The following is a 26,290-nucleotide window of genomic DNA, read 5'->3' on the forward strand; positions in this document are numbered from 1 at the left end:
TCATAAAATAGCGCATAGCTCTAATCTAGTTTGATGTGGGCCAGAAGAGGAGAGCAGTGTGGCTGTCGGGGCAATGGGTGACTAAGCCCACGCAGTTTGGGGACTTTGACCAGGATAGTGAGGTCAGCTGTGCCCACTTGCTCATGGGCGTCTGCGATGGCAATACCTTTCTCTGTCCTAGTTAAAGTTGCACAGAGTGGTGCTCTGGCACTTGCAATGTCATGTACATCTTGGAGGCTCAGCTGCAGGTTTGTGGCTTCTGCTAGTCCAGAACGTAAGTGAGGGCTCAGCCCAGATTGGAAGCTCCCCACCCACCACCTTCCTCTTCCCTGAAGAAAGGCAGAAAAAGCATAGCTGTGCCTTGCTTTAAGCCTATATGCATCAAGCTCTGATATTTCCCTAATAGTGAGCGAGGCTGCTGAGTGCCAAGAATCCCACTTCTAAGATGCACCTTTGTAAGCAGTGATAACACAGTGGGGAGAGCTGTACTCAGCTGGTCGGAAATGCTAGGAACTGTGTGCTGGAAATCCCGAGTTTGTTGCTGTAAAAACTTCTCTGTTGCCAGTTGGAGAGGGAGGGCACCTTGTGGGTGACACCCCAAAACTAAGGCACATGCAGCTTCCAACCCATCAGAAACTGCAAGAACCCTGACTCTGCTCATTTCTTTGCCAAACTCAAAAAAATGGATATAAAACGGCTCTTTAATCATGGATAGCACTGGGGCACAACTCCCTCCACCCTGGCCACCGGCTCTTCTGGCGGGAGCCAAGATGAACTGGAATCCACCGGGGAGCCCGGAGGCTTCCTTCTGAGTGCAGGATCCGCAGCTGCTGGGATGCGGGAATCGAGGCGCTCTCCCTGCCTCGACGGGTGTCTGCGAGGCGGGGGCTGCAGGTCCCCTCTCCGCCACGGCGCTCTTTCGGCGCTAAACCGCCCGTGCGCCTCGGAAGCGAAGCCGCAGCTCCCTCCGCCTGTCCCTCCCTCGAGCAGCTTCCTCTTCCCCTTCCGGAGCGCGGCGCGCCAGCAGCCAAAGAAGCCATGCCGCTGGACCACCGCCGGGTGCCGGGGCCGGAGGAGTCCCAGACGCCGCTGCTCTTCGCGCCCGTCGAGGCCCCGGAGGTTCCACCCCGCGACCCGTCGGCGCTGCAGCCGCTCTTCGCCCGCGCGGGGCTGCTGAGCCAGGCCAAGGGCTCGGCCTACGTGGAGCTCCACGGCGGCACCAAAGTGCTGTGCTCCGTGGCCGGGCCGCGCGAAGCCGGCGGCGGCGCGGGCGCTGCGGCTCCGGGCGAGCCCCGCGGGCGGCTGGTGTGCGAGTTCCGACGGGCGCCCTTCTCGGGGCGCGGAGCGCGCATCCGCCCCAGCGAGCGGGAGCCCGAGCTGGCGCTGGCGCTGCAGGAGGCACTGGAGCCGGCCGTGCGCCTGGCGCGCTACCCGCGGGCACAGCTGGAGGTGAGCGCGTTGCTGCTGCAGGACGGCGGCTCGGCGCTGGCGGCCGCGCTGTGCGCCGCGGGGCTGGCCCTGGCCGACGCCGGCGTGGAGCTCTACGACCTGGTGGCGGCGTGCGCGCTGTGCCGGGCGCCGGGCGGAGAGTGGCGTCTGCAGCCCAGCGAGCCCGAGGAGCGCGCCGCCGACGCCCGCCTCACCGTGGCGCTCCTGCCCTCGCTCAACCAGGTGGCCGGGCTGCTGGGCAGCGGCGAGGGAGGGCCCCCCGACAGCTGGGCGCAAGCCGTGCGCCTCGGCCTCGACGGATGCCAGCGCCTCTACCCGCTGCTCCGACAGAGCCTCCTGCGTGCTGCCAAGCGCCGACCCACGCCAGGCACCCAAGCGCCGGCCGACACAGACACGGCCCAGCTTCCCGCCGCCACCGCCTGAACTCCGGGAACTTCTCGGGCAGCGCCTCGCCGGACTCCTCTTCCGATGTCTCTTTGGGCTTCGGCTGCATCGTGGTTTTGGATCCGGGATCCGAGCGTGGTTTACCCGACCTAGGTGAAGTTGCCTGGCCTCCTCCTTGGCGAGGAACCGCAACCACGGTGGGCCCAGTCGCGGTACAGGGAAGGTGAGCCGACCCCTTTTCCCCTGGAGGGCAGGTCACATCCACACGAGACAATCTCTGCAGCTCCGCGCTCTTTGCGAATGATACTTCGACGGAGAGACACTTCCGAAAGTCTATCACCTTCAAGCTCAGAAAGCTAGTTTATTAAACGTGCCGGGAATTATTGCTCTGTGTTGTTTTCACCCAGTTCCTGGGATTTGGGAGAAAAAAATCTGCTTTAAATGTTGTAAATATATGATGTGTGTGTGCATGTGCGCACAGTCTGAGTCTCAAGAAAAACAAAAAAGGGTTATTTGCTGCTGGTTGAATCCAAAGTTCTACCTTGGTCTGAGTTTTCAAATTGCTATGATTATCAGTTTGGGATAGGAATCTGCATTTGTCCAGTGTTGTTGGCAGCTATGTTTGCTTTCAAAATTACAAAGTTTAAAAATATTACACTTCGAAAATGTCAAGGAACAAAATGGGTTAATCCACACATCCTGCTTCTTAACCTGCTTTCTTGGAAAGCTACCCTCATTTCAAAGGAGTTTCCTTCCAAATCGGTGTGCTTTGCATTGAGGCAATTGTCAATAAGGTGACATCATTCTCTGCATTCCTCCCCACTTCCCTGAAACTGCTTGCTTTAAAACAAAAACAAAAAATTAAAAATCAGCATTTTCTCTTAGGAAATACAGCAAGTTTCTTTTTTTGTATTGGCTAAATGTTTGTTGCTGAAATTACTCTGATGTTTTTCAACTTTGGATCCTCAGATACTATTGGGACTACAAGTCCCATCATCTCATCTGTTAATCTGGCTACGGATGATGGGAAGTTTAGCTCAACATATGGGGACTAAAGTCAGAACACTGTATCAGACTACTTCATTATGTGAAATCTCCTTTTGCAGACGCGTGGTGTAATAAATTGTGTGTGACCTCCCTTGTTAAAAGGTCAACCTCAAATGGGCATCCTAAAGATTGAAATGGTTTCTTCTTGCAGAGGTGATGGAAGTGAGCCAGTAACTGGTAATGGGGTCAAGGTGGATGTAGAGTGATTAGCTAATTTGGCAGCAAGTTGCAGGTTGACTATTCAGTGGCCACTTCCAGCACAATCTGCTTCTGTCATGGACTCATTAATACTTGGTCTGATTTACTAGGACCTACTAGTATCTTGTGATATGCAAGGCTTGAGAAGTTGTTCTTCATGGAGAAAAGTTTATTAGATACTTGTAATAAAGTCTCTTTTTATAATTAAAATACACTATTTTGCATAACTTAAGGCTTTTTGGTTTTCATGTCTTCTCCCTCTTACTCTCACTGTGGAGTTGATGCAGTCGTCTTCAACAGTTTCAAATTTGGGAACCACTTTCAAGCCAAACCAACATTTGGGAGCCCATGTCTTGTTTTCTTGCCATGTATTTGCACAGTGGGAATGCTGCTGTTGTGATCAGTTTTAGATCAGACCGTAACCCTGCATTGGGTCCCAGGCCACCAGTTGAAGTCTACTAGTGTAGTATGTATTTATGGACTCCAGAATTTACTATAGTGTCAACGAATGGAGTAAACTGGGAAAAAGAGGAGTGAAAATGAGATACTATGTAAAATCTGGAATAGCACAAAAGGTGCCCACACAACTAGATTAGGGTTCAGGTTAGCGTAGCCAGAAATAAACCCCGGCACTGACATAAGCACCAATATATTTAGGTTTAAAGCGAGGTCACATGCATACTTTTGCTGGTCCGGTGCAACAATGTCCTGAAAAAATGGTTACTGGGTTAAGTACATTATAAAACCATGCATCTTGTGGATGGCTTTCCTAGACCATTCTAGGGACTTGCCATCTCTTAAGAAGATGGTCTGAACTCAGAGGAGCTCCTGTACAAAGCTCACGGGCAATGCACATGCTATTATAGAAGACTGAGAAGGCCGGTCAGTTGCCAGGTTTCAGACCAGTGGATTTTACAAGTTCAAAAAGGGTCAGCAAACTTTTTCAGCAGGGGGCTGGTCTACTGTCCCTCAGACCTTGTGGGGGGCCAGACTATATTTTGAAAAAAAGGAATTCCTATGCCCCACAAATAACCCAAAGATGCATTTTAAATGAAATGGCACATTCAACTCATGTAAAAACACGCTGATTCCTGGACTGTCTGCGGGCCGGATTGAGAAGGCGAATGGGCCGCATCCAGCCCCCAGGCCTTAGTTTGCCTACCCATGTTCAAAAATATTTGCAAAATGTACTTGCAGTGATCACTCCTGTCTTTGTTGTCCGGTGGTGCAAGAAAGAAGCAGCTAGCCATCTACACAAGGGACATTTATGGTTTTGCAGAATATTTGTTCCCCCTCCCCGCATAATCATAGTAATAGAAATCAGGGTCAGCTGATGGCACTGACAGAAAGTGAAGCACTGCTGGGAGCCACAAACAGACACCTTTAGAAGGGATTAAGTCGTATATGGAGGAAAAGACTACCAGTGACGACTAGGCACAATGGCTGCATGCCACCTCCAAGGCAGCACATAGATGCCTCTAAACATGGGTCCCTGCTGGGAAACTGCAGCAGGAAAAGGCTTTGGTTGTCATCTGGGCTTTCCAGAAGCACCCAACCAGCTTCTGTGGCAAACAGGATGCTGGATTAGACCTGCAATGGGAATTCTTCGGCCCTCCAGATGTTTGGCTGAAGTTCTCCATCATCCCTGACCATTGGGCATGTGGGCCCAGGCTGATGGAAGCTGGGAGAACAACATCTGGGGCGCTACAGATTTCCCATCCCTGGATTGGATGGGCTTTGTGTCTGATCCCACAGGACTTCTGAATCTAGAGCAGCCTTTCCTAACCTGGTGGCCTCTGGATGTCCAGCAACATCTGGGGGGCTGGGGAATCTGGCTGCGCTCCTTTGCCCACATACCTGGGGGGAAGCCCCACTGAAGCTCATGGGATGTACTTCTGAGCAGACACGTCAGGCTCAGAAATGATAAAAGGCAGCAAACAATCTGGTCTGGCACATGGCGAATCTGTAGCTAAGACAGGCAGCAAGCAACACATTATCAGTAGGAGATGGGAACTGCTTTATTTTTTGTTTAATGCTGAGCTGGGCAAGTGCGAAGTTGGCACTGCCTGCTTTGCCCACCCGTCTCCCACATTGGCATATTTTAATTTTCACAACAAAGAACACCAAGCTGCTTCTCCCTCGAACGCGCCACAGGAGTCTCTCTCTGCCAGGCCAGAAAAAGGTGCGAGGGAGACCGTGGTGGGCCTCTCAGCCTCTGCACCAGCCCTGACGGCAGGGAACTGACGCCGGACGCAGCACCGGCCAGAGGCATCGGAAGGAATACAAAACACAGGAAGGAAATGCCGGGCAAAGGGGTTGGGGGCACTCCAGGTCCTCTTACTGGCTGCCTTCCAGGTCCAACGTGTGATTCCTTGCCTGCAATGAAAGAAGAGGCTTTGTCAGCCTCGTCCCTGAGGCATAACTCAGCATTTTCGCGGTTGAATCCTCAGCCCCAATCTGCGCTGCATATTTAAAGCAGAGTTGAAGCACTTTAGACGGGCACAGCTCCCCCCACCAAATAATCCTGGGAACTGCAGTTTGATCAGGGTGCTGAGAGTCAACAGGAGGCACCACCTATTCATCTCGGGGAGCTACAATTCCCAAAGTTCCCTGAGAAATGCAGGAACGGTTGCTAAACCCCTGAGAAGAATTTGGGCCCCTGGTGTTTGCTCTACAAGTTTCCCCTTCCCCATGTCCCTCTGGCCATCTTGCCTCTATGATAGGCATAGTCTCTCCAAGTCACATGACAAACACAACATTGATCAAACCAAAACCATTCAAATACTCAACATTTGATGATGGCCGTGACCTGACCTTTGTGCAACTTGTGGAGTTAGTGGGCTTCCAATAGCCTGAGAGAGCTCCTAGCAGCTCTCCCACCCCAGAGCTTGCAAGGGGTGTGTGTGTGTGTGTGTCTTGGGGCACATAATGAGATGCAAAGCTACAGCCCTTGCTTAATGGTGCAGATGCAGGCAAGGCGGAAAAGCTTAGGAAACAGTGCAGCCTTGCCTTGCACAAAAAGGCAGAGGGAGAAGGCTCAGTGGGCTCTTGCAAGAGACAATCCTGAGAGACCCCGGTAGCTTTTCCTGCATAAGGTATCACCTTGACCCTTGACGCTCTGGACAGATGCGGCTTGCAATGCTGTAGCAATAAAATGCAGTACTGTATCTGCATGGTATCACACACACACAAATCGCATTGCGTTCCCGAATTTCCACTGAAGAGGGAGGGAGAGACCTGCAGCCTCACGGTTGCTCCCCTTCTTGCTATTCCGCCCTCGGTGCTGCCACTCACCGCCTCTTCGGTGTCTGTGCTCTCCTCTGCACTGTCCACCTCCGGCAGAGCAGCCCGGCCATCCTGCACGGGGCTCTCCTTCCTCCGGGTGGTCTCCCCTGCTGAGTAGGAGACCTCTGTGCTAGCGGCTGCTTTCTTCTTGACCTCCTTGGAGCCTGAGGGATCAGACAAAGCAGGCAAGCTGGCCACATTACACCACCTTACACATTCATCACACTTCCGCACCACCTTTTTCCTGCTGCTGGGTGCCATTTGTGGTGCTCCCAGGCAGTCTCCCACCTAGGCACTGAGCCTAGGTTTGCTATGCTCTGAGCACAATTCAAAGTGTTGGTGCTGACCTTTAAAGCCCTAAACTGCCTCGGTCCAGTATACCTGAAGGAGCATCTCCACCCCCATCATTCTGCCCGGACACTGAGGTCCAGTGCCAAGGGCCTTCTGGCGGTTCCCGTGCTGCGAGAAGCCAAGTTACAGGGAACCGGGGAGAGGGCCTTCTTGGTAGTGACACCCGCCCTGTGGAACGCCCTCCCACCAGATGTCAAAGAGAAAAACAACTACCAGACTTTTAGAAGACATCTGAAGGCGGCCCTCTTTAGGGAAGCTTTTAATGTTTAGTAGGTTATTGTATTTTAATATTCTGTTGAGAGCCGCCTAGAGTGGCTGGGGAAACCCAGCCAGATGGGTGGGGTATAAATAATAAAAATTATTATTATTATCACCATCATCATCATTATTATCATTATCATTATTAATGATGATGATGCCACAAGGCAGGTGCATCCTGCTCCACTGGGCCAGGTCCTGCACCTCAATGAGTTTACAGGCAGGCAGAAATCCTAATGATGTTCCAGCCCACAAACCTGCTGTAGACAAGGAAGCTAGGATTTAGAATTTCTGGTCAGTTTTGTGACCAGAAAATCTGATCTTTGCTTTGTGTGCATGTGTGCTTGTGCCTAAGACCTGCAACAAAATGCGCCTCCTCACCTGTGGGCTGCTCCCGTCGCTGGTCCATCCGGTCGAGGCTCTCCAGCAAGCTGTCCACCTGAGCTTTAATCTGACTTAGCTCTCCCTTGATGGAGTGCAGCTCCTCTGCTCGCACTGGAAGGGAAAGACAGCGTGAGCAGCCCAAACCACATTACTAGCACACCACAGAAACCTACGCGGGTGGGGAGGGGTTCACACCAGCTGTTCACTGGTTTTGTCACTGTCGGGGTGTGGGGGGAGGCTACAAGTTGTGTCCAAGTGTGTGGATCAAAACCGCAGTCAGCTGGCTGCTCTCCTTAGCTCATGGAAGCTGTGGTGGGCAAGGAGCTCATATTTACAAATCAAAAGGGCCTTGGCACATGCATGGATACAAAGGTTCCTATGAAGTGTTGCTCTTTTTTGAACTCAGAGCCCAAACGAATTACCGTATTGGCCCAAATATAAGCTGCACCCACAAATAAGCCACTTCTTTAAAATTTGGAGGGGGGGGGAGAGAAAAAAAAGGCAAACCCAAATATAAGCTGCTCCCTTAAAATTGTGTCTTGTGCTGGTGGTCCTAGGAGCTACATGCTGCAGTGGCGCCCGCCATCTTGCCTCACCAGAAGTCTTGTAAAAGCCGATTTTTGTAGGGTCACGAATTTAAGCCACACTTTAACTTTTCATGGTCGGAATTTGGGGGAAAAGTGTGGCTTATATTCAGGCCAATATAGTAACATGTTTCTGCGAGAAACACATCAGGATGAGATAAATGGAAACAAAACCATAGAACCTGTACCCCACAGACTGGCTGCTGAGTGCAAAACAACACATGAAATTCCTTTCGTTCCCCATCTCCCTGACTGTTTCCCACTTCACTGCCTGCTTTACACCCTTCCACGAGACTCCCTGCTCTTCAGCTTTGCTCCCTTTTAGACCCACTTCCTAGCCCACAGGCCACCCAGGTGCTTGTCAGTGTGGGATTTTAGCCACATCCAAGCACTGCTTTTCCGTCCCTCAGACAGTCTGGACTGCAAACATTCTTTGACAGGCTCGTTCACTATCGGTGCTAAATGCTGAAAGAGTTCCCCTGGCACCTAGGACACCAGGCCCTCTCTGCCCCAAAGTGCTTACACTTCGTTCGGCCTGCCGTGGAGCCGCTGCTGCCCCTCAGCCCCGCATGGGGACCCAAGCTGGCCTTGCCCCCGGCCCCCAAGTGGCTTCTCCTGGCCTTGACCGGGATGTGACTGATGAGCGGGGGAATCTTCTGGTACTCGTAGACCCTGCAGGAAACGAGAGCAAGAGGGTCAGTTGCAGAATCCCCTTGAAACCACAGCTCAAATGTGGGCGGGGGGGGGGGGGGTTTGCTGAGGTCCAAGGATATGGTGAGGGAAACCCACTCCCACCCGTTATGTTGATGGACAGGCAATGAGGGAGGGAGAGCAAAGCCCCAAAACGCACCTGTAGGGCAAATCCTCTTTATAGAGCTCATAGTCCAGGTCGCAGGTGCTGCTGCAGACAAGAGAAGAAAAGGTGATTCGGTGCCATTTCATGCTTCCCAACATCCTCCGCTGCACCACGAGACAGGCGCATGGAAAACTGCCTTTGTATTTTTCATTGTTAAGTAAATCCCCAAATATTTTGCTTTTTTCACTCTTTGCAATCCGGTTGCTTCTTCCAAATCCTTTTTGCTCTGATTATCCATATTTTTAACCATCATTTTCGTTTTTTCTCTATTTAATCTAAATCCTGCCACTTCTCCAAATTCTTCCATTTTCTCTAAAAGTTTCTTTGTACTGTTAATTGGATTTTCCACCATCACAATCATATCATCTGCAAATGCCCTGATTTTATAAACATTTTCCCCTAGTGTTATGCCTTTTATTTCCTCCACTCCTGGCCCAGAGATGGGGGAGCCTTGCAAGGGGGGGGAGCAGGTATCCCTGGGCTCCAGCTCTTATCAGCCCCACCAAGAAGGCCAATAGCTAAAAATGGTGGGAGTTGGGAGTTCCTGTGCTGTCTGAAGGGCCACAGACACCTCACCACCACCCCACTCTAACCACTGTATCACGCTGCCCCTCCATCTCTACACTGCCTTTCTGCCGTCAGCAAGGCGCCTTGCAACAATTTTTGTTGGAAACAAGACTTGTGTTGCCGCACGCATCTCAAATGTTGACCCACCACAGGAGGCAGCCCTATCAACTCCTCGGGTGCTTCGGCTTGAATAAAGGAAGGTTGCAAAACGGGAAGTAAATCTGGGTTTTGTAACTAGTCAGCGTGACAGGAGTGTATATGCGGTAGCATATTTAGCATGCCAAATCATGCATGGTGCAAGCTCCCCTGTGCAGGTTTTAGGCATTCAAGTGCATATTCATTTCCCAGTTTATACTGGCCCTGGTGCAGCTGAGACTAAAGAGGAGAGAGGTTAGTAATGCTTTAGTTGCAGAGGTGCCAGCAACCCCCCTCCCTTGACTTCAGTTATGATTGGGGGGTTGGACTAGATAAGCCTTGGGGGTCCCTTCCAACTCTACAGTCCTATGATTCTGTCCCTTTTGGCTGCTCCCTCAGCTTCTGTTCCAGAGGAGTACTGCGGGACCCATGATTTGGCTAAAACTGGAGGGATCGGGGCGGGAGAGGGGGTTGAGTTTGCAGATTTCTTTAAGCCACTCTGCCTTTTCTCCCATAATTTGAGCACTGGAGGAGGTAGCCAGAAGGGAGGGGGGGCAGGGAAATGAATGCAAAACAACCAGATCCTAAACAGTTATTGCAATATGTCAAATGTTACGTAATTATATTCTATATTAAAACATATATTTATGCCACTTGAAAGCGAGTGCCTGCCACTTATCCTTTTTTCCCAGAGCATTTGTGGTCGCTGGAAGGTAGGGGCTGGTAGAATCCAGCCTGCAGGATTTTCCTTCTGATCCCACAAGTAAAAGAACCAGGGGAGCTTCCTTTTCTTTTTAAAATGGAAGTGGAGAGTTGAATGTAGGGCAACCTTAAGCACCCAGCACCTGCCTTTTGGCTATGAGCTCTGCTGGCCTGTGGGGAGGAAACAGGCCCAGGAGCCTCTTCCAGACACTGGAAGGGGCAAGAACATCCTCCAGGACCCCTAACCAGGGAAGACAAGGCGATGCCCCCCCCCAAGAGGAGGCTCCAGCTCCCAAACCCCCTGACCGCTGATGGGAGTTGTAGTTTGACAACACCCGGCCTGCCCTTTGGCCAAAGTGTGGGGAGTGAGATTGGGTCAAGGCTTCTTTCAGGGAGAAACTCGCTCTATCTGGAGTGGAAGAATCAGCCCGGACCCCCCACCCTCCACCCCCTGCTGATCTTCCATCAGAGATTCTTGATTTTACATTTCACGGATGGTGGTTTCTGTGTGCCAGCTGCCTCCCCTTCAGGTCCAAATGGAAAGGGGTGGAGGGGGGAAGGCTGTCAGCAGGAACGCCTCCCCTGAAGGAAGGCGCTGATGCGCCTATAATAAATCTCATGCCACATGAGCAAGCAAAAGAATGGGGAAGGAATGCTGCGGCGAAGCCCCTATGGGCTGATCTGGCCCACCCCATAGCGGGGGGCTCTGGGCCCTTTCATCTCCCGCATGACATTTTTTTAACGGGGTGTGTGTGTGGCTTTTCTCTGCACTGCATGGCAAGCTGCACCTGCCAACATTCCCTCTTCCCGACGCGACTATTAAAAGGCACACGAGTCCCGAACGGTGTACGGCTGTGGCTTCGTTTCCCGGGAAACCAGCTAGGCCATCCCCGTCCCCCCAGACGGAGCGGGAATCTTCCATTTCGCTGCCCTCATCCTGGCCCAGCATTCCTGCCCAGCTTCTCCCACGCAAGAGCCTTTGCCCAAGTGGAAAGCCTGCACAAATCCGCTCATTTGATCCAGGAAGAGGGTCCAGAATCAAGGGGGTGGGTGGGGGGTGAGACCCCCTTATTTCCAACTCCCTCTGGCATTCAGGGTGTGTGTGTTTGTGTCAAATTCTATCTACAGAGCCAGAAAGTGACTGCCATCCCACAAGGGAGTGCGTGGGAGCCAAGTTGCCAGACATCGCCGGGAATGTTTTGCAGAATAATTGAAAAAAATTTCAGCTCCGCTTCCTCTCGGAAGCCTCCCCCTCGCTGTGCATCTGCACCGTCAATCTCTGTAGTGGCTGCCTCGATGCCAGGAGATTGTTTTGTGCAGCTTTTCTCTACCTGTCCACTCGGGAAATCTCCCTACCACAGCAGCAGCCATGTCCCAGGGGTGATGGCTTGTCCATCTCCTAAAGGAAGGGCTCTGGCATTGGCCAAACTGGCTCTGGAAGGTGGCGGGGGGCGTGGAGCTTCCCCTCCACCCTTTGGCCCAACCACACAAGGTGAACAGGACAGCCATCATTCCCCCTCACTGCAAGAAGTGAAGTTACAGGGAACCAGGCAGAGGGCCTTCTCAGCAGTGATGCCCTCCCTATGGAATGCCCTCCCTTCAGATGTCAAGGAGATAAGGAGCTACACAACTCTTAAAAGACATCTGAAGGCAGCCCTGTATCGGGAAGCTTTTAATGTTTGATGTTTTGTTATGTTTTTATATGGTCTGGAAACTGCCCAGATGGGTGGGGTATAAATTATTATTACTATTATTATTATTAAAGAATTCTGCAGCTACATGCCCGGTGTGGCAAAAGGACTCTTTCTATCCTATGATTCTACACATACAGAGGTCTTTTAAAAAAAAAATGCCTAGGGGAATGTCAACAGCCAGTTGCGGCCACCATTATTTTATTCTGAGACTGCTCACTGAAGAATGGGGCAGGTAATGGGGAGAAGTTCTCCTGGGGTGCCTTGGTAGTCATCTTATTGTATAGCCAGCCCTGCAAGTCTCAAACACTGCTGTCCTCTGGTTGCTGATACTTGACCCATGTTTTGCAGATTAAAAGAATTTTTTAAATTGTTTTATAAGGAACCCCAAAAAAATTCCAGAGCAGAACCAGCAGGACTGCCACCGGTAGAAGGGGCGGCTGGTCGTCCCTTCCCCATAACTAGCAGAATCATAAGAACTTGCACAAAATAAACCAGCACATTTGCACGGCTAATTTCGTACAGGCCACAGAATGCACAGAATGGGTGTGTCATTATCTTTAGGGAGAATACACAGACCCTGGCTTATCGCACGGGGTTTTCTTTCTGCATCACAGCCCTTCTTCCTCTGGCTCCAGCAGACCAGATTTCTTGAAGAGTGTCGAAGAAAGGGCAGGAAAGTGTGTATCATACACAAGAGACACTTCGGATGGCCTGAGCTTTGGTAGGCAAGAACCTGAGTGATGGAGGATGCCTGATGAAGGCCTGCGAAGGCAAAGGCCATAATAAAACCTATTGCTTTCCTGTGGTCGCTCCTCTCCTCTTTCACAGGCTCTTTGTATGCAACGGGGCAGATCCTGGAACTCAGCCAGTGCCAAACCCAGGCAGGGGCCAAATGGTGGAGGAAGAGAAGGCCTGCGAACCAGGGAGGGTGCTCAGCTCCCGGGCCTATTCCTCTGGGCTGCAGGACAAAGGGAGCTATAGGGTTTCAGAAGGATTGAAGAATGGCTCACACCCCCGGCAATAGCAACACCCCTCCTTTTAAAGGCACGGCGAGACGGCACATTGGCAGCCACAAGGGGAGCCGAAGCCAGGAATTTGGGAAAAGCTGTTGCGTAGCAGCTATTGTTTGCCCTTCCAAGTTATTTTGGGAGGCTTTGTTCAGTCCTTTTGTTTTCCAAGTTTCCATCTGTGGGTTCAGCAACGCTGGTTCTTACTCCTGTGACCACAGGCCTGCAAGGCCACAATCCTGGGGGTGGGGGGGTGGAATCGCCTCAGTCCCCTCCAGCGTTCGCTCTCCTCCAGACCCCATTGATTTCCCCTAGGCACATCTTGAGGACACCGCTTCCCAGAGCAGTCTCACCCAGCACACAGCAAAACGGTACCAGGCGGCCACCATTTTAAAATTACCAACCATGTCCCAAAGCAGCCTTATGGCGGATGTTCTGTGGCATTGTGGGAATTTTAAGATGGCCGCTTGCAGCCACCCTGTGCAAGGGCTCCAGGACAGGGGTCAGCATCAGCGAGGGGAGCTTGGGCTTACTAAGAAACTGCCCTTTACACCCTCAGTTAAATGACAATTCCCAGGATTTATAGCAGTTACATTTAACTAGAAAGCCTCCGCCATCAGAACAACTCATTGAGAGACAGCGTTGTTATGTATCCTGAATTTCTGAGTCCAAGAGATGGAGAGAAAAGCTGTCCTAGTGGGCTGCTCTCCCCTAGAAGGAACAGGTCAATAGCTTGGGGGTGTTCCTGGATTTGGCCTTCTCACTGGAGGCTTGGATGACTTCAGTGACTAGGATTGTATATATAAAAATAAATAAATAGGAGTGCCTTTTACCAGCTCCATCCGGTTTGCTGGTTTTGGACAAAGCTACACCTTGACCACAGTAGTCCATGTTCTGGTAACTTCCTGACTGCCATACAAGGTGCTCTACATGGGGCTGCCCTTGAAGACACCTCAGAAGCTTCAAACGATCCAAAATGCAGTGGCAAAATTACTGGCTGGGGTTCCGCTTATAACAGACACAACTCCTGTTATAATTGCCAGTTCAGTTCCATGGCCAAATCAAGGAGCTCACACTGGTGTTTAAAACCCTGAACGGCTAAGGCCACAAATATATGAAAGCTTGCCTCCTTCCCTACAGACCCTCTCAGGTGTTAAGATCAGGAAGAGGGGTCTCTCTCTCTCTTTCTCTTTCAGGGCTAGGCTTCCTCAGCTTTGGCAATGCATAAGTGGCCACCCAACCGTTTCCTGACTCTGCTTCCAGACAGGTGTTTTTTGGATGTATTTTTGCAGCATCTGCACAACTGCGTTGGCATCAAAACGCCATCTCTTATCCCCCGCCCATTTACCCTTTCTGCAGGGGAAATCCAATCATCACAACAAATCCTGTTGCTAGCAACTCATCTGAGATATCTCAACAGCCCGCTCGCAATTTTTTTTGCGTTAAGATGCACCGAGAGCCTCTCAGGGCTATGAAGCAGGATAACAATTGTTCTAAATTAATAATAAAACCAACCCCATCCCTGTCTGGGAGCACCCCTAACCTCCTGTTCTGTCTTGCCTTTGCCGTGGAGCAGATTCTGTCCTACCTACAAGCTGCTCATGTCACAGCTCCTTCACACAGGGAGATCAGGCAGAGATTATGGCTGCATAACCAGTACCGGATCCCACCAGAATCTAAGAGGACAGGAAAAGAGTCTTGTAGTCACTGCCTCCCCCCCGACCCCCACGGCTTCCTCTTCTCAGCAGCTACAACCAAACAATTTCCATTACCAGCCATATAAATAAATAAATGCAAAAAAACCCAACAAGCCACCCTTCTGCCTAATCCCAGGGTTATAATCTGTTTTCTTGGCAGCAGAATACCCTCGATGTGAGGATCTAGATGAAGCAAAGCGGCGATAGAAGAGCACAGTGCTCGTCCCTCTCACTACAACCCTGGAAAATAGGAAACTGAACGCAGCCCAGGCACGTGAAACAGGGTGGCATCGAAAAGAAAGCAGAATAGCAGCCAGGCCAGGTTAGTGGCCCGGGGGGGGGGGGGGGTTACACAACCGCAATGCTGCCATAGAAAAAACTCTCCCCCTGGAGTCTGCCTGAGAGAAAACTGGAGTTGAAGCAAAGCTACAAATACGTTTCCCGCATTTAAGTTCTGGCTAACCATTTGATTATCCCATTCTGGAGCAGCGGACGCTTCCGAACAGTTTGCAAGAGCAGCCCCACTTATCACTTAGTGCAGTAGTCAAGCCTGCACCTATCCCTTGGGCTTCCATGCTCCCCCTTCCTAGCACTGCTCCAGCTTTCCATGTCATGAGCTAATGACGAAAAAAAGCAATCCATCTGAGGGCAGCTGGAGTCCAGTTGCAAGAGGCACAGAAATATAGCAAGCACCACATTTACTGGCCAGAGGATAAGCAGTGGTTGGAAACTTTCAGTTAGCAGAGCATGAGTAGCTGTGGCAAAAACCATCTGCCAGCAACTCTGGGTGCAAAAAGCAGCAGCAATGCCTCCTGATTGGAGCCAAGCAGCCACTCTAGACCAAGCAGAGGCTTTTTTGAAATACCCGCAACGTCCCAACACCATGGCTGGACACTGTGGGGAATTTTAAATGGCAGCTTGTCAGCACCCAGCAGAGGAGGCTTGAGAAGGGCATCAGTGCTCAAATCCCCACTCACCTTGGGGGCCAGTCACCGCCTCTCTGCTTAATCTACTTCGCAGGGTTGTTGTGGGGGATTAAAGGAGGTTGGGGAGAACTATGTACATCATCTTAAACATCTTGGGACAAGGGAAGGTGGAACACAAGGGCAACAAGTGCAAATAAACAAAAAGAAATAGTTCACCACCAGCAACCAGGAATTCCATGCCAGGGGGTGCCCTGGAACTCAACCCAGGCAGTGAATGGGTTGGAGAAGGAGATTCTCAGGGCCATTTCCGAGGAGGCGGGCACCATGACCAGGTCATAAGCAACTGGTATAACTCCCATCACCCCGAGTATTGACCTTGCTGGCAGGGGCTGATGGGAGGTGGAGTCCAACGACTCCTGGAGGGCCGCACAGATTGCCCTTCCCTGCCTTTACAGAGTAAACGGGACATTGCACAGCCGGATCCAATCCGTGGTGACAAAAGACTCACGGGTACAGGCCTCCGCTGTGTTGCCTCTTCTGGCTTGGCCTGGCGTGGCTCAGTTTAGGCTCCCGGGCCATGTCGAGATCTAGAGAAAGAGGAAGACCATGAGAGAGAAACCCCAGGAAGAAGGAGGCCAGAAGCCCAGGAGGGGGCAGGCTGGGTGGAGGCCGCTGTCACTCCAGAAGGGACCTCCTAATAAAGTCCAAGGCTGACCCCATCCAGCAGGGCAGATCCTTAGAACATCTCACAGGGATATAAACCAGCTTAGATTTTTCAGGTTTGTGTACAGACAAGAGTAGTCTCTATACTGTAAATACAAGGAACTGAAATGCATCATTATAATTATTATTAGGTATTATTAATTTATTTATTACTCACCCTAAGGGTAGGTTACAGCGCTAAAAACTATACAGTATTAAAAACAATTAAAGCAACTTAATGGTGTCAGCAGAGGCAATGTCCCAGCATGGGGTGGGTGACCAAAGAGATGCCCCCCCCCCCAGCCTCCACATTCATTTACACAATCTGTCTACAAGGCAAATCAGAGCGGCATCTCATTATTGTCCTTTACTTGGCAGGACAGCAGGGAATAAAAAGACCTGCTTGCTCAACTGCATCTTAATACTATAACCAAGTTGAAAAATTAATTAGAACACCATGTTAAGTGTTTACATTTTTTGCCACTGGACTCTTGCCACACCTCTGAGGCTGGGCATGTGCTCCCTGGGCCTGGGCACCTCCAATTCCAGGGCACCATCAAAGGCCCAGCATCAGGGGGACTTGAGCCGGAGCCCTTGGGCAACTGGCATGCTGGACCCAGGCATCCTGAGCCCCGTTTCCTGCAAGGCAGAGAGAGAAATGTGGGGAGGGGTCCCGACTTCCTCATCCCAGGGCAAGGATGCTTCCTCTTGGTCTGGCAAGGGAAAGTTTCCCAGAATCTGAAGAGGCCAAAGTCTCAGGATGGACATAGAGGCCAGCAAGGGCCGGGGAGGGGGGGGGTCCAGTAACTCTTCTCCGTCCCACCCTCAAACGGCCTCCAAGTGCATCAACGCCCGGTCCCATGGCAGCTCCCCGCCTGGGGGTTCACAAAGCCCCACCCCGAGACCCCTCCAAGTTGCCCTAGCCACCTCTTGCGCTGCAGGCCTCAAAAAAAATAAAATAAAAATGCCAATTTCTCTCTTTCATTTTTTAAAGAGAGAGCTCTCGTCAATCCTCATCCAACTTTCTTCCCACCCAGAGTTGGGCCCAGCAAAGATGTCTCTGAAGGATTCGGAAGCGACCCCCCCCCTCCCTTGCTTCGTTCTGCAAGCAAGAGGCGCAAAGCAAATGGAAGGGCGCGCGCGTGCGCCCCTCCTGCGCAGCGAAATCAAAGGAGGCGGCATGGGGCTTTTGATGGGGACCCAGCGGATACACCCTCCTCTCCCCCCCCCACGCTTCCCCCTTCCTCTTTCATTGCTTCCGGGCGATGGAGCCCCCGCTCCTAGTCCCCTTTTTGGGAGGAGGGCGACTTCCCCCCCACCACTTCGAAGTACGCAACCCGGGGGTGAGGCGGGGGTTATGGAGAGGGGGGGACACACACACACGAGCGGTACTCACAGCGCCAGCCCCCTTCCCGGCTGCCGAAGAGGGTCATGCCACCCCCAAGGGGGGGAGGGAAGGAAGAGGGGGGGGAGCCCCACGCCCGGCCTGCCCAGCAGCGAGGAAGGGACGCCTTTCTCTCTCTCCTACGAGCCCCCAGCAAGGTGGTTGCAGCAGCAGCAGCAGCAGCAGCCTAAGCGCTCTTGGCTAAAGAAAGGAGGGTCTCTATCTGCCTCCCTCCCTCCCCAGCCTGAATGTCGGCCGGAGGAACGTACCATCTGCCCTGGTGAAGGGGGGGGAGACGAAGCAGGAGGGAACGAACCATCTCCGCCACCCGGCGGGGGGGGCGTTGTCGGAGGGGAGGGGCTGAGCTCCCACATAGACACACGCCTCTGCTTCTTGAGCTACCAGGGGGCTATTGCCTTGCGGGGGGGGGGGGCGCCTTGCATACTCCAGTCCCCTCCCCTCCCCCCGCGCAAGGAAATGGTGGGGGAGGTGGGCGCCCCCGGCTCTTCCGCGGCGCATGCGCGAAACTGCAAGAACCCCCCCCCCCGCCCCATCGAAGAAGAGTAGCTGCCCAAGGTGGTGGTCGTGGGACTGCGTGGAGAAACCTCTTCGGGAATAAGCAGGAGCCCCCCCCCCCCGTTCTCTAGGCCGTAGGACTGCCCCCCCCCACTCTGCAGAGCAACCTCAGGTCATTCAGTCCAGGGACTGAGGCTGCTTCTATTGAAAGCGCTTTCTTTGGCCCCCATCTAAGAATCATGGGAACTGTAGTTTATTAAGGGTGCTGAGAATTTTGGCTGGGGGACGACGACAGCGTCCTGGGTTCTCTCGCCCCCCCCCCCCCCGGCGGGAAACCCATGTGTATTAAATGTATGGCGCCTACAAGGCCTAACATGGGGGAGGAACCTTTTGCACTTTGAGGGCTGCATTTTACAGGCAGCCTTCCAGGGGCCACACCCATTTATTATAAAAAAATAAATGTTCATAAATGTACCAAGCAAACACATATATAAATATATAAACCACATGTCCAAAACCCACAGAAAAAGGCCTAAAGCCATTTTGACTCGATTTGAAGTGATTTCAGTCACTTCAAATATTTCTCTACAAGGTGGAAGGAAATGCAGAAACCTCCCCGTTGTCTCTGTCCTCACAAATCCTGCCTTAAAGGCACATTTAAGGTGTGAATAGGGTGAGCCTGTGACCTGGCTCAGGGATTAAGTATTGTCATTACAAAAGAATGGCCAGGCTCCCCAGGTAATCCAGTCAAGTGACCATTAACAGGTAACCTGGCAGACAGGGTAAAAACAACACACTCAGATTTCTGTTGTAGACCGCCTTTTCTGTGATGTAGGTATTACGTATCTGGGGGGTGGTCTTGGGCTACACCCCTTCTGTGATGTATATATGATGTTTCTGGGGGTAGTCTTGGGGGGATTTAAAATGTCTATATAAGGGTTTGCATGCATGGCTCGGGGTCCTCCTCTCTCCTGCATGTGGGGGAGCACCCTGTTGCAACAGTTAATAAAGATCAGGCTTACTAGCTGCTTTGCTTCTCAATATTCTCTGGTTGGTCTCTGTTATTTTCTTCTACCGATAGAGAACCTAGAAAAAGACTCTGTATGGGCTCTTGGGTACCGCATAAGGGAAAAGGAGCAGGTTTTTTTTTACTTATATCATGCCCTAGTCAGGGAAAATAACACCAGAGGAAGGTGGAAAGCAAGGCCAGGGATGAGGTGTGGCTTAAGGAGAGTCACAGGGGCCAGGCCCAGAGACCTGGAGGGCTGCAATTGAGCCCTGGGTCTGAGGTTCCCCATCTCTGGTCTAAAATGTATCTAATTGGTGGAATATAAATGTAATAAATCAGTATTTTTAAATGCATAAATAACAGGTGTAGTTCCATGAGAAGGGGTTGGGGATCACAAAGAATATTTTTCCCCTCTCACAACATCTTGCCAAACTACAGTTCCCATGATACCGTGGTGGTGGGGAGTTGTGACAATTAACCCTGGTATAGAAGCAGCAGGACCTGGAGGTGCTGGTATTCAGGATTTATTTTAGGGCAGTACTGAGCTATCTGTGACGTGATTGGTCAGTTAAGTATTTTTAATCATTTACTTGAAATTGGGGGGGGGGGCAACTGCCTGCCCTGCTACCCTATGACTATGCCCATAGAGCAAGTTTGTGGGTGGTCAAATTTTGCTCAAAATGTGCCACTCCTGGGCCCCTAAACTTCTTGCAGTGCTGGGGAAACAGTTTCAAGATGGTCTGCTGGGAAGATTTCCTAACTAGGTGCTGACACCATCGAGATTTGTGTTGTTTAATAGTAACTTCATGTGGCCTGTGCAAGTTAAATGGGAACGCAGAAAGCTGCAAGCACACTGTAAACTCTGTGGACGAGCCAAGTGCACTAGGAGAAAGGCAGGGAACAAATGTTGCTAAGTAAGCATGAATAACATTCTTTTTGAGGTTTTCTAATTCCCCCTCCTTCTCCCCAAGCCTCTTCACATCCAGCTGTCTCTCCAGCACCCTCACAGGAGGCAATTTGCAACATGTCACACAGAGAAAGAGAGAGAGAGAGAGCTCGCAACCCCTTTGCAAATGGAGTGTGTGCTGCAGCCATGCTTTGCTTAGGAGGCAGAGGTGTCAAAGCGAGAGGGGGGAGGAAAAGCAAAAGAGAGATAAGAGGGAAATTGAAAATCACTGGCAATTTGCAACTGGGGGGATAGGCAGTAGCTGGGGCTGTGCATCCATCCTTCATAAAAGGATGTCACATAGAGGAGGGAGAAAGGTTGTTTTCTGCTGCTCCAGAGAAGCGGACACGGAGCAATGGATCCAAACTACAAGAAAGAAGATTCCACCTAAACATTAGGAAGAACTTCCTGACAGTAAGAGCTGTTCGACAGTGGAATTTGCTGCCAAGGAGTGTGGTGGAGTCTCCTTCTTTGGAGGTCTTTAAGCAGAGGCTTGACAACCATATGTCAGGAGTGCTCTGATGGTGTTTCCTGCTTGGCAGGGGGTTGGACTCGATGGCCCTTGTGGTCTCTTCCAACTCTATGATTCTATGATTCTATGATTCTATAAGGAGTTCTCAGGATTAATGCAGGAAAGCATCAGTCACCCACACTAGGCCAGGCTCTGAGCTTTATTAGCAGGAAGAAAAAGCCTGGTAGGGGTTAGTGGGGATGGGGGACAGTTCCCCCCCCCTTAACAGCAAAGGATGTGAATTCAGACCCAGGTTATGATTCCAGCTGTGAACACACACCATAACTTTAGAGCACATTTAAAGCCCACAACGTCCCCAAAGAATCTTGGCTGTGGTAGCTTCCCCCTCACAGAGCTACAGTTCCCAGCCCCCCTGACAAACTAAAGTTCCCAGGATTCTTTGAGGGAGGTCATTCGCTTTACACCGGAGTTGTCTTCCAATAGAGGACTGCTTTAAGTACTGCTAGTATATGGGATACTGTGTTAAAAGATGCTGATCAAAATGTACATCATCATAATAATAATAAATTTTATTTATATCCCCCCTCCCCAGCCGAAGCCAGGCTCAGGGCAGCTAACAACAATAAACCAGTACAAAAGTACAGCACAAACAACACTCTAAAATCATTCATTATAAAATTAATTCAAATCAAGCCACTGGCAACCATTGGGCCAGAGCTCCGCGAAGATTGCCGAGGGAGGGAGTCAGGCTGTGCCCTGGCCAAAGGCCTGGTGGGACAGCTCTGTCTTGCAGGCCCTGCGGAAAGATGTCAGGTCCCGCAGGGCCCTAGTCTCTTGTGACAGAGTGTTCCACCAGATCGGAGCCACAGCCGAAAAAGCCCTGGCTCTAGTTGAGGCCAGCCTAACTTCTCTGTGGCCTGGGACCTTCAAGATGTTTTTATTTGAAGACCGTAAGTTTCTCTGTGGGGCATACCAGGAGAGGCGGTCCCGTAGGTACGAGGGTCCTAGGCCGTATAGGGCTTTAAAGGTTAAAACCAGCACCTTAAACCTGATCCTGTACTCCACCGGGAGCCAGTGCGGCTGGTATAGCACTGGGTGAATGTGCTCTCGCAGCGAAGACCCCATAAGGACCCCATTCTGCACCTGCTGGAGTTTCTGGGTCAGTCTCAAGGGCAGCCCCACGTAGAGCGAGTTACAATAATCCAGTCTGGAGGTGACCGTCGCGTGGATCACAGTGGCTAGGTCAGGGCGAGAGAGGTAAGGAGCCAACTGCTTAGCTTGGCGGAGATGGAAAAATGCCGCCTTTGTTATAGCTGCAATCTGCGCCTCTATGGAAAGGGAGGTGTCGAAGATTACACCCAAACTCTTAACGGACGGTGCTGGCACTAACTGCACCCCCGCAAGAGATGGGAGTTGCCCCCTCAATCCCATATCGTCCCGTCCCAGCCAGAGGACCTCTGTCTTCGAAGGATTTAACTTCAACCGGCTCCCACGTAACCATCCAGCCACAGCTTCCAAACATCTGGTCAGTGTGTCTGGGGCCGAGTCAGGATGGCCATCCATCAACAGATAGAGTTGGGTGTCATCGGCATACTGATGGCAACCCAGCCCAAAACTCCGGACAAGCTGGGCGAGGGGGCGCATAAAGATGTTGAAAAGCGTCGGGGAGAGTATTGCACCCTGAGGTACTCCACACACCAAGGAGTGGCGCGATGACAGTTCCCTCCCAAGCGCCACCCTCTGTCCCCGACCAGAGAGAAACGAGCGCAGCCATTGAAGGATATCATGTATATTATTAGATCAGACCTTTGTGGTTTCCAAGGGACTCCTTTTTGGAAAGCGCTAGGCAAGATTTAAAAGCCTGATCTTCAGAATTAAAAAGTGGGATGTGGGGGCGAGAAGCATTGCTAAAGAAAGGATCTTTTTTAAAAGCATTTCCTTTGATTTCTTTTTATACTTTATGGAGCCTGAGCTCAGACAGCACATGCAAGCAAGCAATTAAACGGGGATTTGAGCCTGTAGCGTGCACACTTAATATACCTGCTTACAACTCAGCATGTACAGCCACTTTGCTAGCTGGGGGATGGGGATGGGTGCCCATGACACAGCAAGGAGCCTTATTGCAAGTCAGGCTCTTGGTCCATCTTTCCCACTCTCACCTGGAGATGCCAGGAATTGAACTCAGGGACTTCATAATGCAAAGTGCATGGCTTACTACCAACTTTTAAGCCAGGCCCTGTTGCTGCCCCTTTAACCCACAGTTTGATCTGCAGAAGTTAGCAGGTGATCCCATTTAGCTCCAGGCTCTGCTGATTTCTAAGGATCAAACTGCTTTTTTTAAAATTGAATTTACTTAATAACATAACATTAGTATGTAAGGTCTTTGGAGGGAAAAAGATTACAAAACAAGGACAAATCAATTCTATACAATACTATTCACCATACATTCATTACAAATATACATAAGACTTCCCACCACCCCTTAATGCCTTTACTTTTTCTGTTTTCCTATTAAACATATAATTGTAACTTTAATTATACAATCTTATAGTTTCTTACTGCTTTTGAAACCTTTTACTTTATAGTTCATACTGTATGTACAGAAATGATTCAAACGCTGTCATAGACACTGCACCACAGTTGTATTTCATCTAATAGTTCTTAAACATGTCCCATTTTTGGACAAAGCCCTGATTTACATTACCTCTCAGCCTATTCGTCATTTGAGCCATTTTGGCAAATTCTACCAGTTTGTTCTGCCACTCAGTTAGAATTCTCGCTGTCGCGGTTGCGTACAGAAAGATTTATTTCACATTTTTGGGTATTTCTCTCCCTACAATCCGAAGCAGGAAGGCCTCAGGTTTTGTTTTTTTAAATGTTCTTATCATTTTTTTCAGTTCGTCGTATATAATATTCCATAACTCTTTAATTTTGGGGCAGGTCCACCACATATGGATCAGACTGCTTTTAAAGAGACAGGTTTTTTCTCCCTAGTCAGTTGACCAAACCACCGACTTCCCCACTGGCTGCTGAAATGGCCACCTTCCTGTGGATGCTCCCACATAGGGGTAGGCAAGCAACTCTCCAAAAAAGAGTTATTTTCTAAGAACATAAGAAGATACCCTGTAGATGCCAAAGGGGGCCCATCTAGTTCCAATATCCTGGTCTCACAGTGGTCCAATCAGAGGCCGCCAAAGGGAAACCCACAAGCACAAAAGCATTCTCTCCACCTGTTGCTTCCATCAACTGTTACTCGGAAGCAATGCTGTCTCTGGCTGTGGAAACAGCTGCTTCTGCGTTGGCGATCACTCGTAGCCGAGTAAGATTGTCTTCCATAAACATGGTTTTAACAGTGAGTCCATAAGTGACTGTGGAGGCCAATTCTGGATCCACACATCCTCCCACAGTGGGGACATAGGTTTCCAGGTGGAAGTTGGTCGTGGTGAGGGATTGCCAAGCGTGCCTTTCTCTTTGAATGTTTCTCCCTTTCATCCTGAGTTTGAGGGTCTTCAAAGCCCATGACACCTTTGGTAAAGGCTGTTCTCCAACTGGAGCGCTTGCAGGCCAGTGTTTCCCAGTTGTCTGTGTTTAAAGGTAAAGATAAAGGGACCCCTGACCGTTAGGTCCAGTCACGGACGACCCTAGGGTTGTGGCGCTCATCTCGCTTTACTGGCTGAGGGAGCCAGCGTACAGCTTTCAGGTCATGTGGCCAGCATGACTAAGCCACTTCTGGCGGACCAGAGCAGCGCACGGAAACACTGTTTACCTTCCCGCCACAGCTGTACCTATTTATCTACTTTTGACATGCTTTTGAACTGCTAGGTTGGCTGGGACTGAGCAACGGGAGCTCACCCTGTCGCGGGGATTCAAACCGCCAACCTTTTGATAGGCAAGCCCAAGAGGCTCAGTGGTTTAGACCACAGTGCCACCCGTGTCCCGAGTCTGTGTTTACACTACATTTTTTTAGATTTGCCTTGAGAGAGTCTTTAAACCTCTTTTGTTGACCACAAGCATTATGCTTTCCATTTTTAAGTTCAGAATAGTTGCTTTAGTAGTTGCTTTTGGAAACAGAGCATAGCTGTCATGGCTGGTGTGTGAGGAGAGAGGGAGAAAAGTGCCCCTATTCACTTTTTGTGGGTGTAATATTGATTGTGGAACTCTCCCTGTTGTCCTGAGAAACATCCTGTGGGAAACCTTTCTCCAGATGGCAGGCCAGATCCTGAGGTCACTCAGCCCCCATTTCAACCAGGTGAGGAGTCTTCTCTTTGCAGGAAAGCAGAGCACCTGGGCAAGGGAAGAGGGCTTGGCGGGGTCTGCCAATCAGCTGATGGAGCCTCATCTTTACCTGGTGCCAGGTGTAGGGCAGGAGGGGAATGGCTTGAGGAAAACAGCCTCAGGGGCCAAATGAGTACCACATCGTGCAAACGTTGTAGACATATGCAGCCCCATCCACCTTGATTCCCAGTGCAGGAATCCCAGGAATCCAGTGCAGCCAGGCACTGAGCCGCCCTGCCCAGCTGCTGCTTTAAACCTCTCACCACTACTTATTGCCATGGGGACAAGGAAGAATTAGTTTCTGAACAGCAGCATTATCGCCCTGTCAGTATGGAGAGAGAAACCTGGGAGAGTTTGGTTGGCAGATGGGGAGGACGAATGGGGTGAGGCACTAAAAGGAGGAAAGGCTGATGGACTGAAGGAGCTCAGCGATCTTAGGCTGGGTCTGTGAGGAACCCCAGACAGTCAGGGTAGAGACAATACTGAGCTAGATAGACGGATGGATTGACTTAGCATAAAACATCTCCCTGTGTTCCTGAGTAAGGACACATTCCAGCCAGGCAAAAACTCCCAAGGAAGGTGTGAAGTTGAGCTGGTGAGGGGTGGGGCCAGGGGAGTGTCCCAAGGGCCAGACAGAAAAGCATCGAGGGCCACATTTGATCCTTGGTCGTTAGGTTCCTTCCTTTAGTGGTGCAAGATATATTCCAAATTAAATTGCAAACAACCACAACAATATTGTTTGAGAGTAACTTGTTATGAAAATAAGTTCCTTCTAGCATGGGAGAGGTGATCTGAGGCTAGCTTTGCTAGATCCGTTTCCAGATGACCATAATAATTAATTGTTTAAGGACCTACTGATCTTTTTCATGTCTGCCGCTAGATAAATAACAACACAGTATTGGAAAACAGCTTCTAACTGAACGCCACAGGGACCTGGTGGGAGAGGCTATGGAATGCAGCCCTTAAAGAGAAATTAATTAAGCATCTCAGAGCACTTGGGAACTAAAAAAATTATTTTGAAACTGTATGGCCCATGTTTATTCAGAACACCAGAAAGGACAATGTGGCCTTCTCACCACCAGCTACCCCCAGCTCACTCTGGGACAACCTGTTAAGACAGAGACTTAACCAATGTAATAAACTCTAACTCTAAACTGTTTACAAACTTGCTTCATGTTTGACTGCAGTATTTACATTGTATGTCCATGGAATGTTTCTTGCAGGGGACGTTATATGAGGATTGTTAATTTTGTGTATTTTCAGAAACTGAAAAATAAAGTTAATAATAAGTTTTTAAAAGTTATGTGTTATCTGAAAGGCTGGCAGGTAGAGGCTCCCCCGAGTTCAATTTAAATAATGAATATTTTTTTTAAAAAGAGTGTTAGATTTTGCATCTGACACTTCACTGGTTCTACCACGAGGTGTCACTATGATGCCATGTATTAATTCTGCTGAGCTGCCT

At 50.5% G+C, this 26,290-nt stretch overlaps 2 protein-coding genes and 1 long non-coding RNA gene across 6 annotated transcripts; 1 reads left to right on the plus strand and 2 right to left on the minus strand.

Annotated features, from left to right (window-relative positions):
• The first annotated feature begins 919 nt into the window (after positions 1-919).
• Positions 920-3,305, plus strand: EXOSC6 (exosome component 6). Its single transcript, XM_083625951.1, has one exon. It carries the CDS (start codon positions 1,039-1,041, stop codon positions 1,870-1,872), a length of 834 nt encoding a protein of 277 aa, XP_083482077.1. The 5' UTR covers positions 920-1,038; the 3' UTR covers positions 1,873-3,305.
• Positions 3,306-5,071: 1,766 nt separating this feature from the next.
• LOC310768190 (RNA-binding Raly-like protein) lies at positions 5,072-18,144 on the minus strand. Of its 4 annotated transcripts, none has more exons than XM_083625948.1 (7): positions 17,880-18,144; positions 16,033-16,111; positions 8,791-8,838; positions 8,464-8,612; positions 7,354-7,467; positions 6,373-6,527; positions 5,072-5,454 (listed from the first exon to the last, which is right to left on the minus strand). In XM_083625948.1, the coding sequence occupies exons 1-7, from the start codon at positions 18,127-18,129 to the stop codon at positions 5,416-5,418; spliced, it is 834 nt and encodes a 277-aa protein (XP_083482074.1). In that variant the 5' UTR covers positions 18,130-18,144; the 3' UTR covers positions 5,072-5,415. The 4 variants fall into 4 exon arrangements, with proteins under 4 accessions (XP_083482074.1, XP_083482073.1, XP_083482075.1 ...); XM_083625947.1 differs by having other exon boundaries at positions 8,791-8,841; XM_083625949.1 differs by having other exon boundaries at positions 8,791-8,841; positions 17,623-17,888.
• Positions 10,043-12,488, minus strand: LOC310768192. Its single transcript, XR_014551201.1, has 2 exons — positions 12,378-12,488; positions 10,043-12,110 (listed from the first exon to the last, which is right to left on the minus strand). It is a non-coding gene; the product is annotated as an uncharacterized lncRNA (long non-coding RNA).
• Positions 18,145-26,290: the final 8,146 nt, after the last annotated feature.

This window comes from Podarcis filfolensis, assembly GCF_964270895.1.
Source record: "Podarcis filfolensis genome assembly, chromosome: 8".
Classification (NCBI taxonomy): domain Eukaryota; kingdom Metazoa; phylum Chordata; class Lepidosauria; order Squamata; family Lacertidae; genus Podarcis; species Podarcis filfolensis.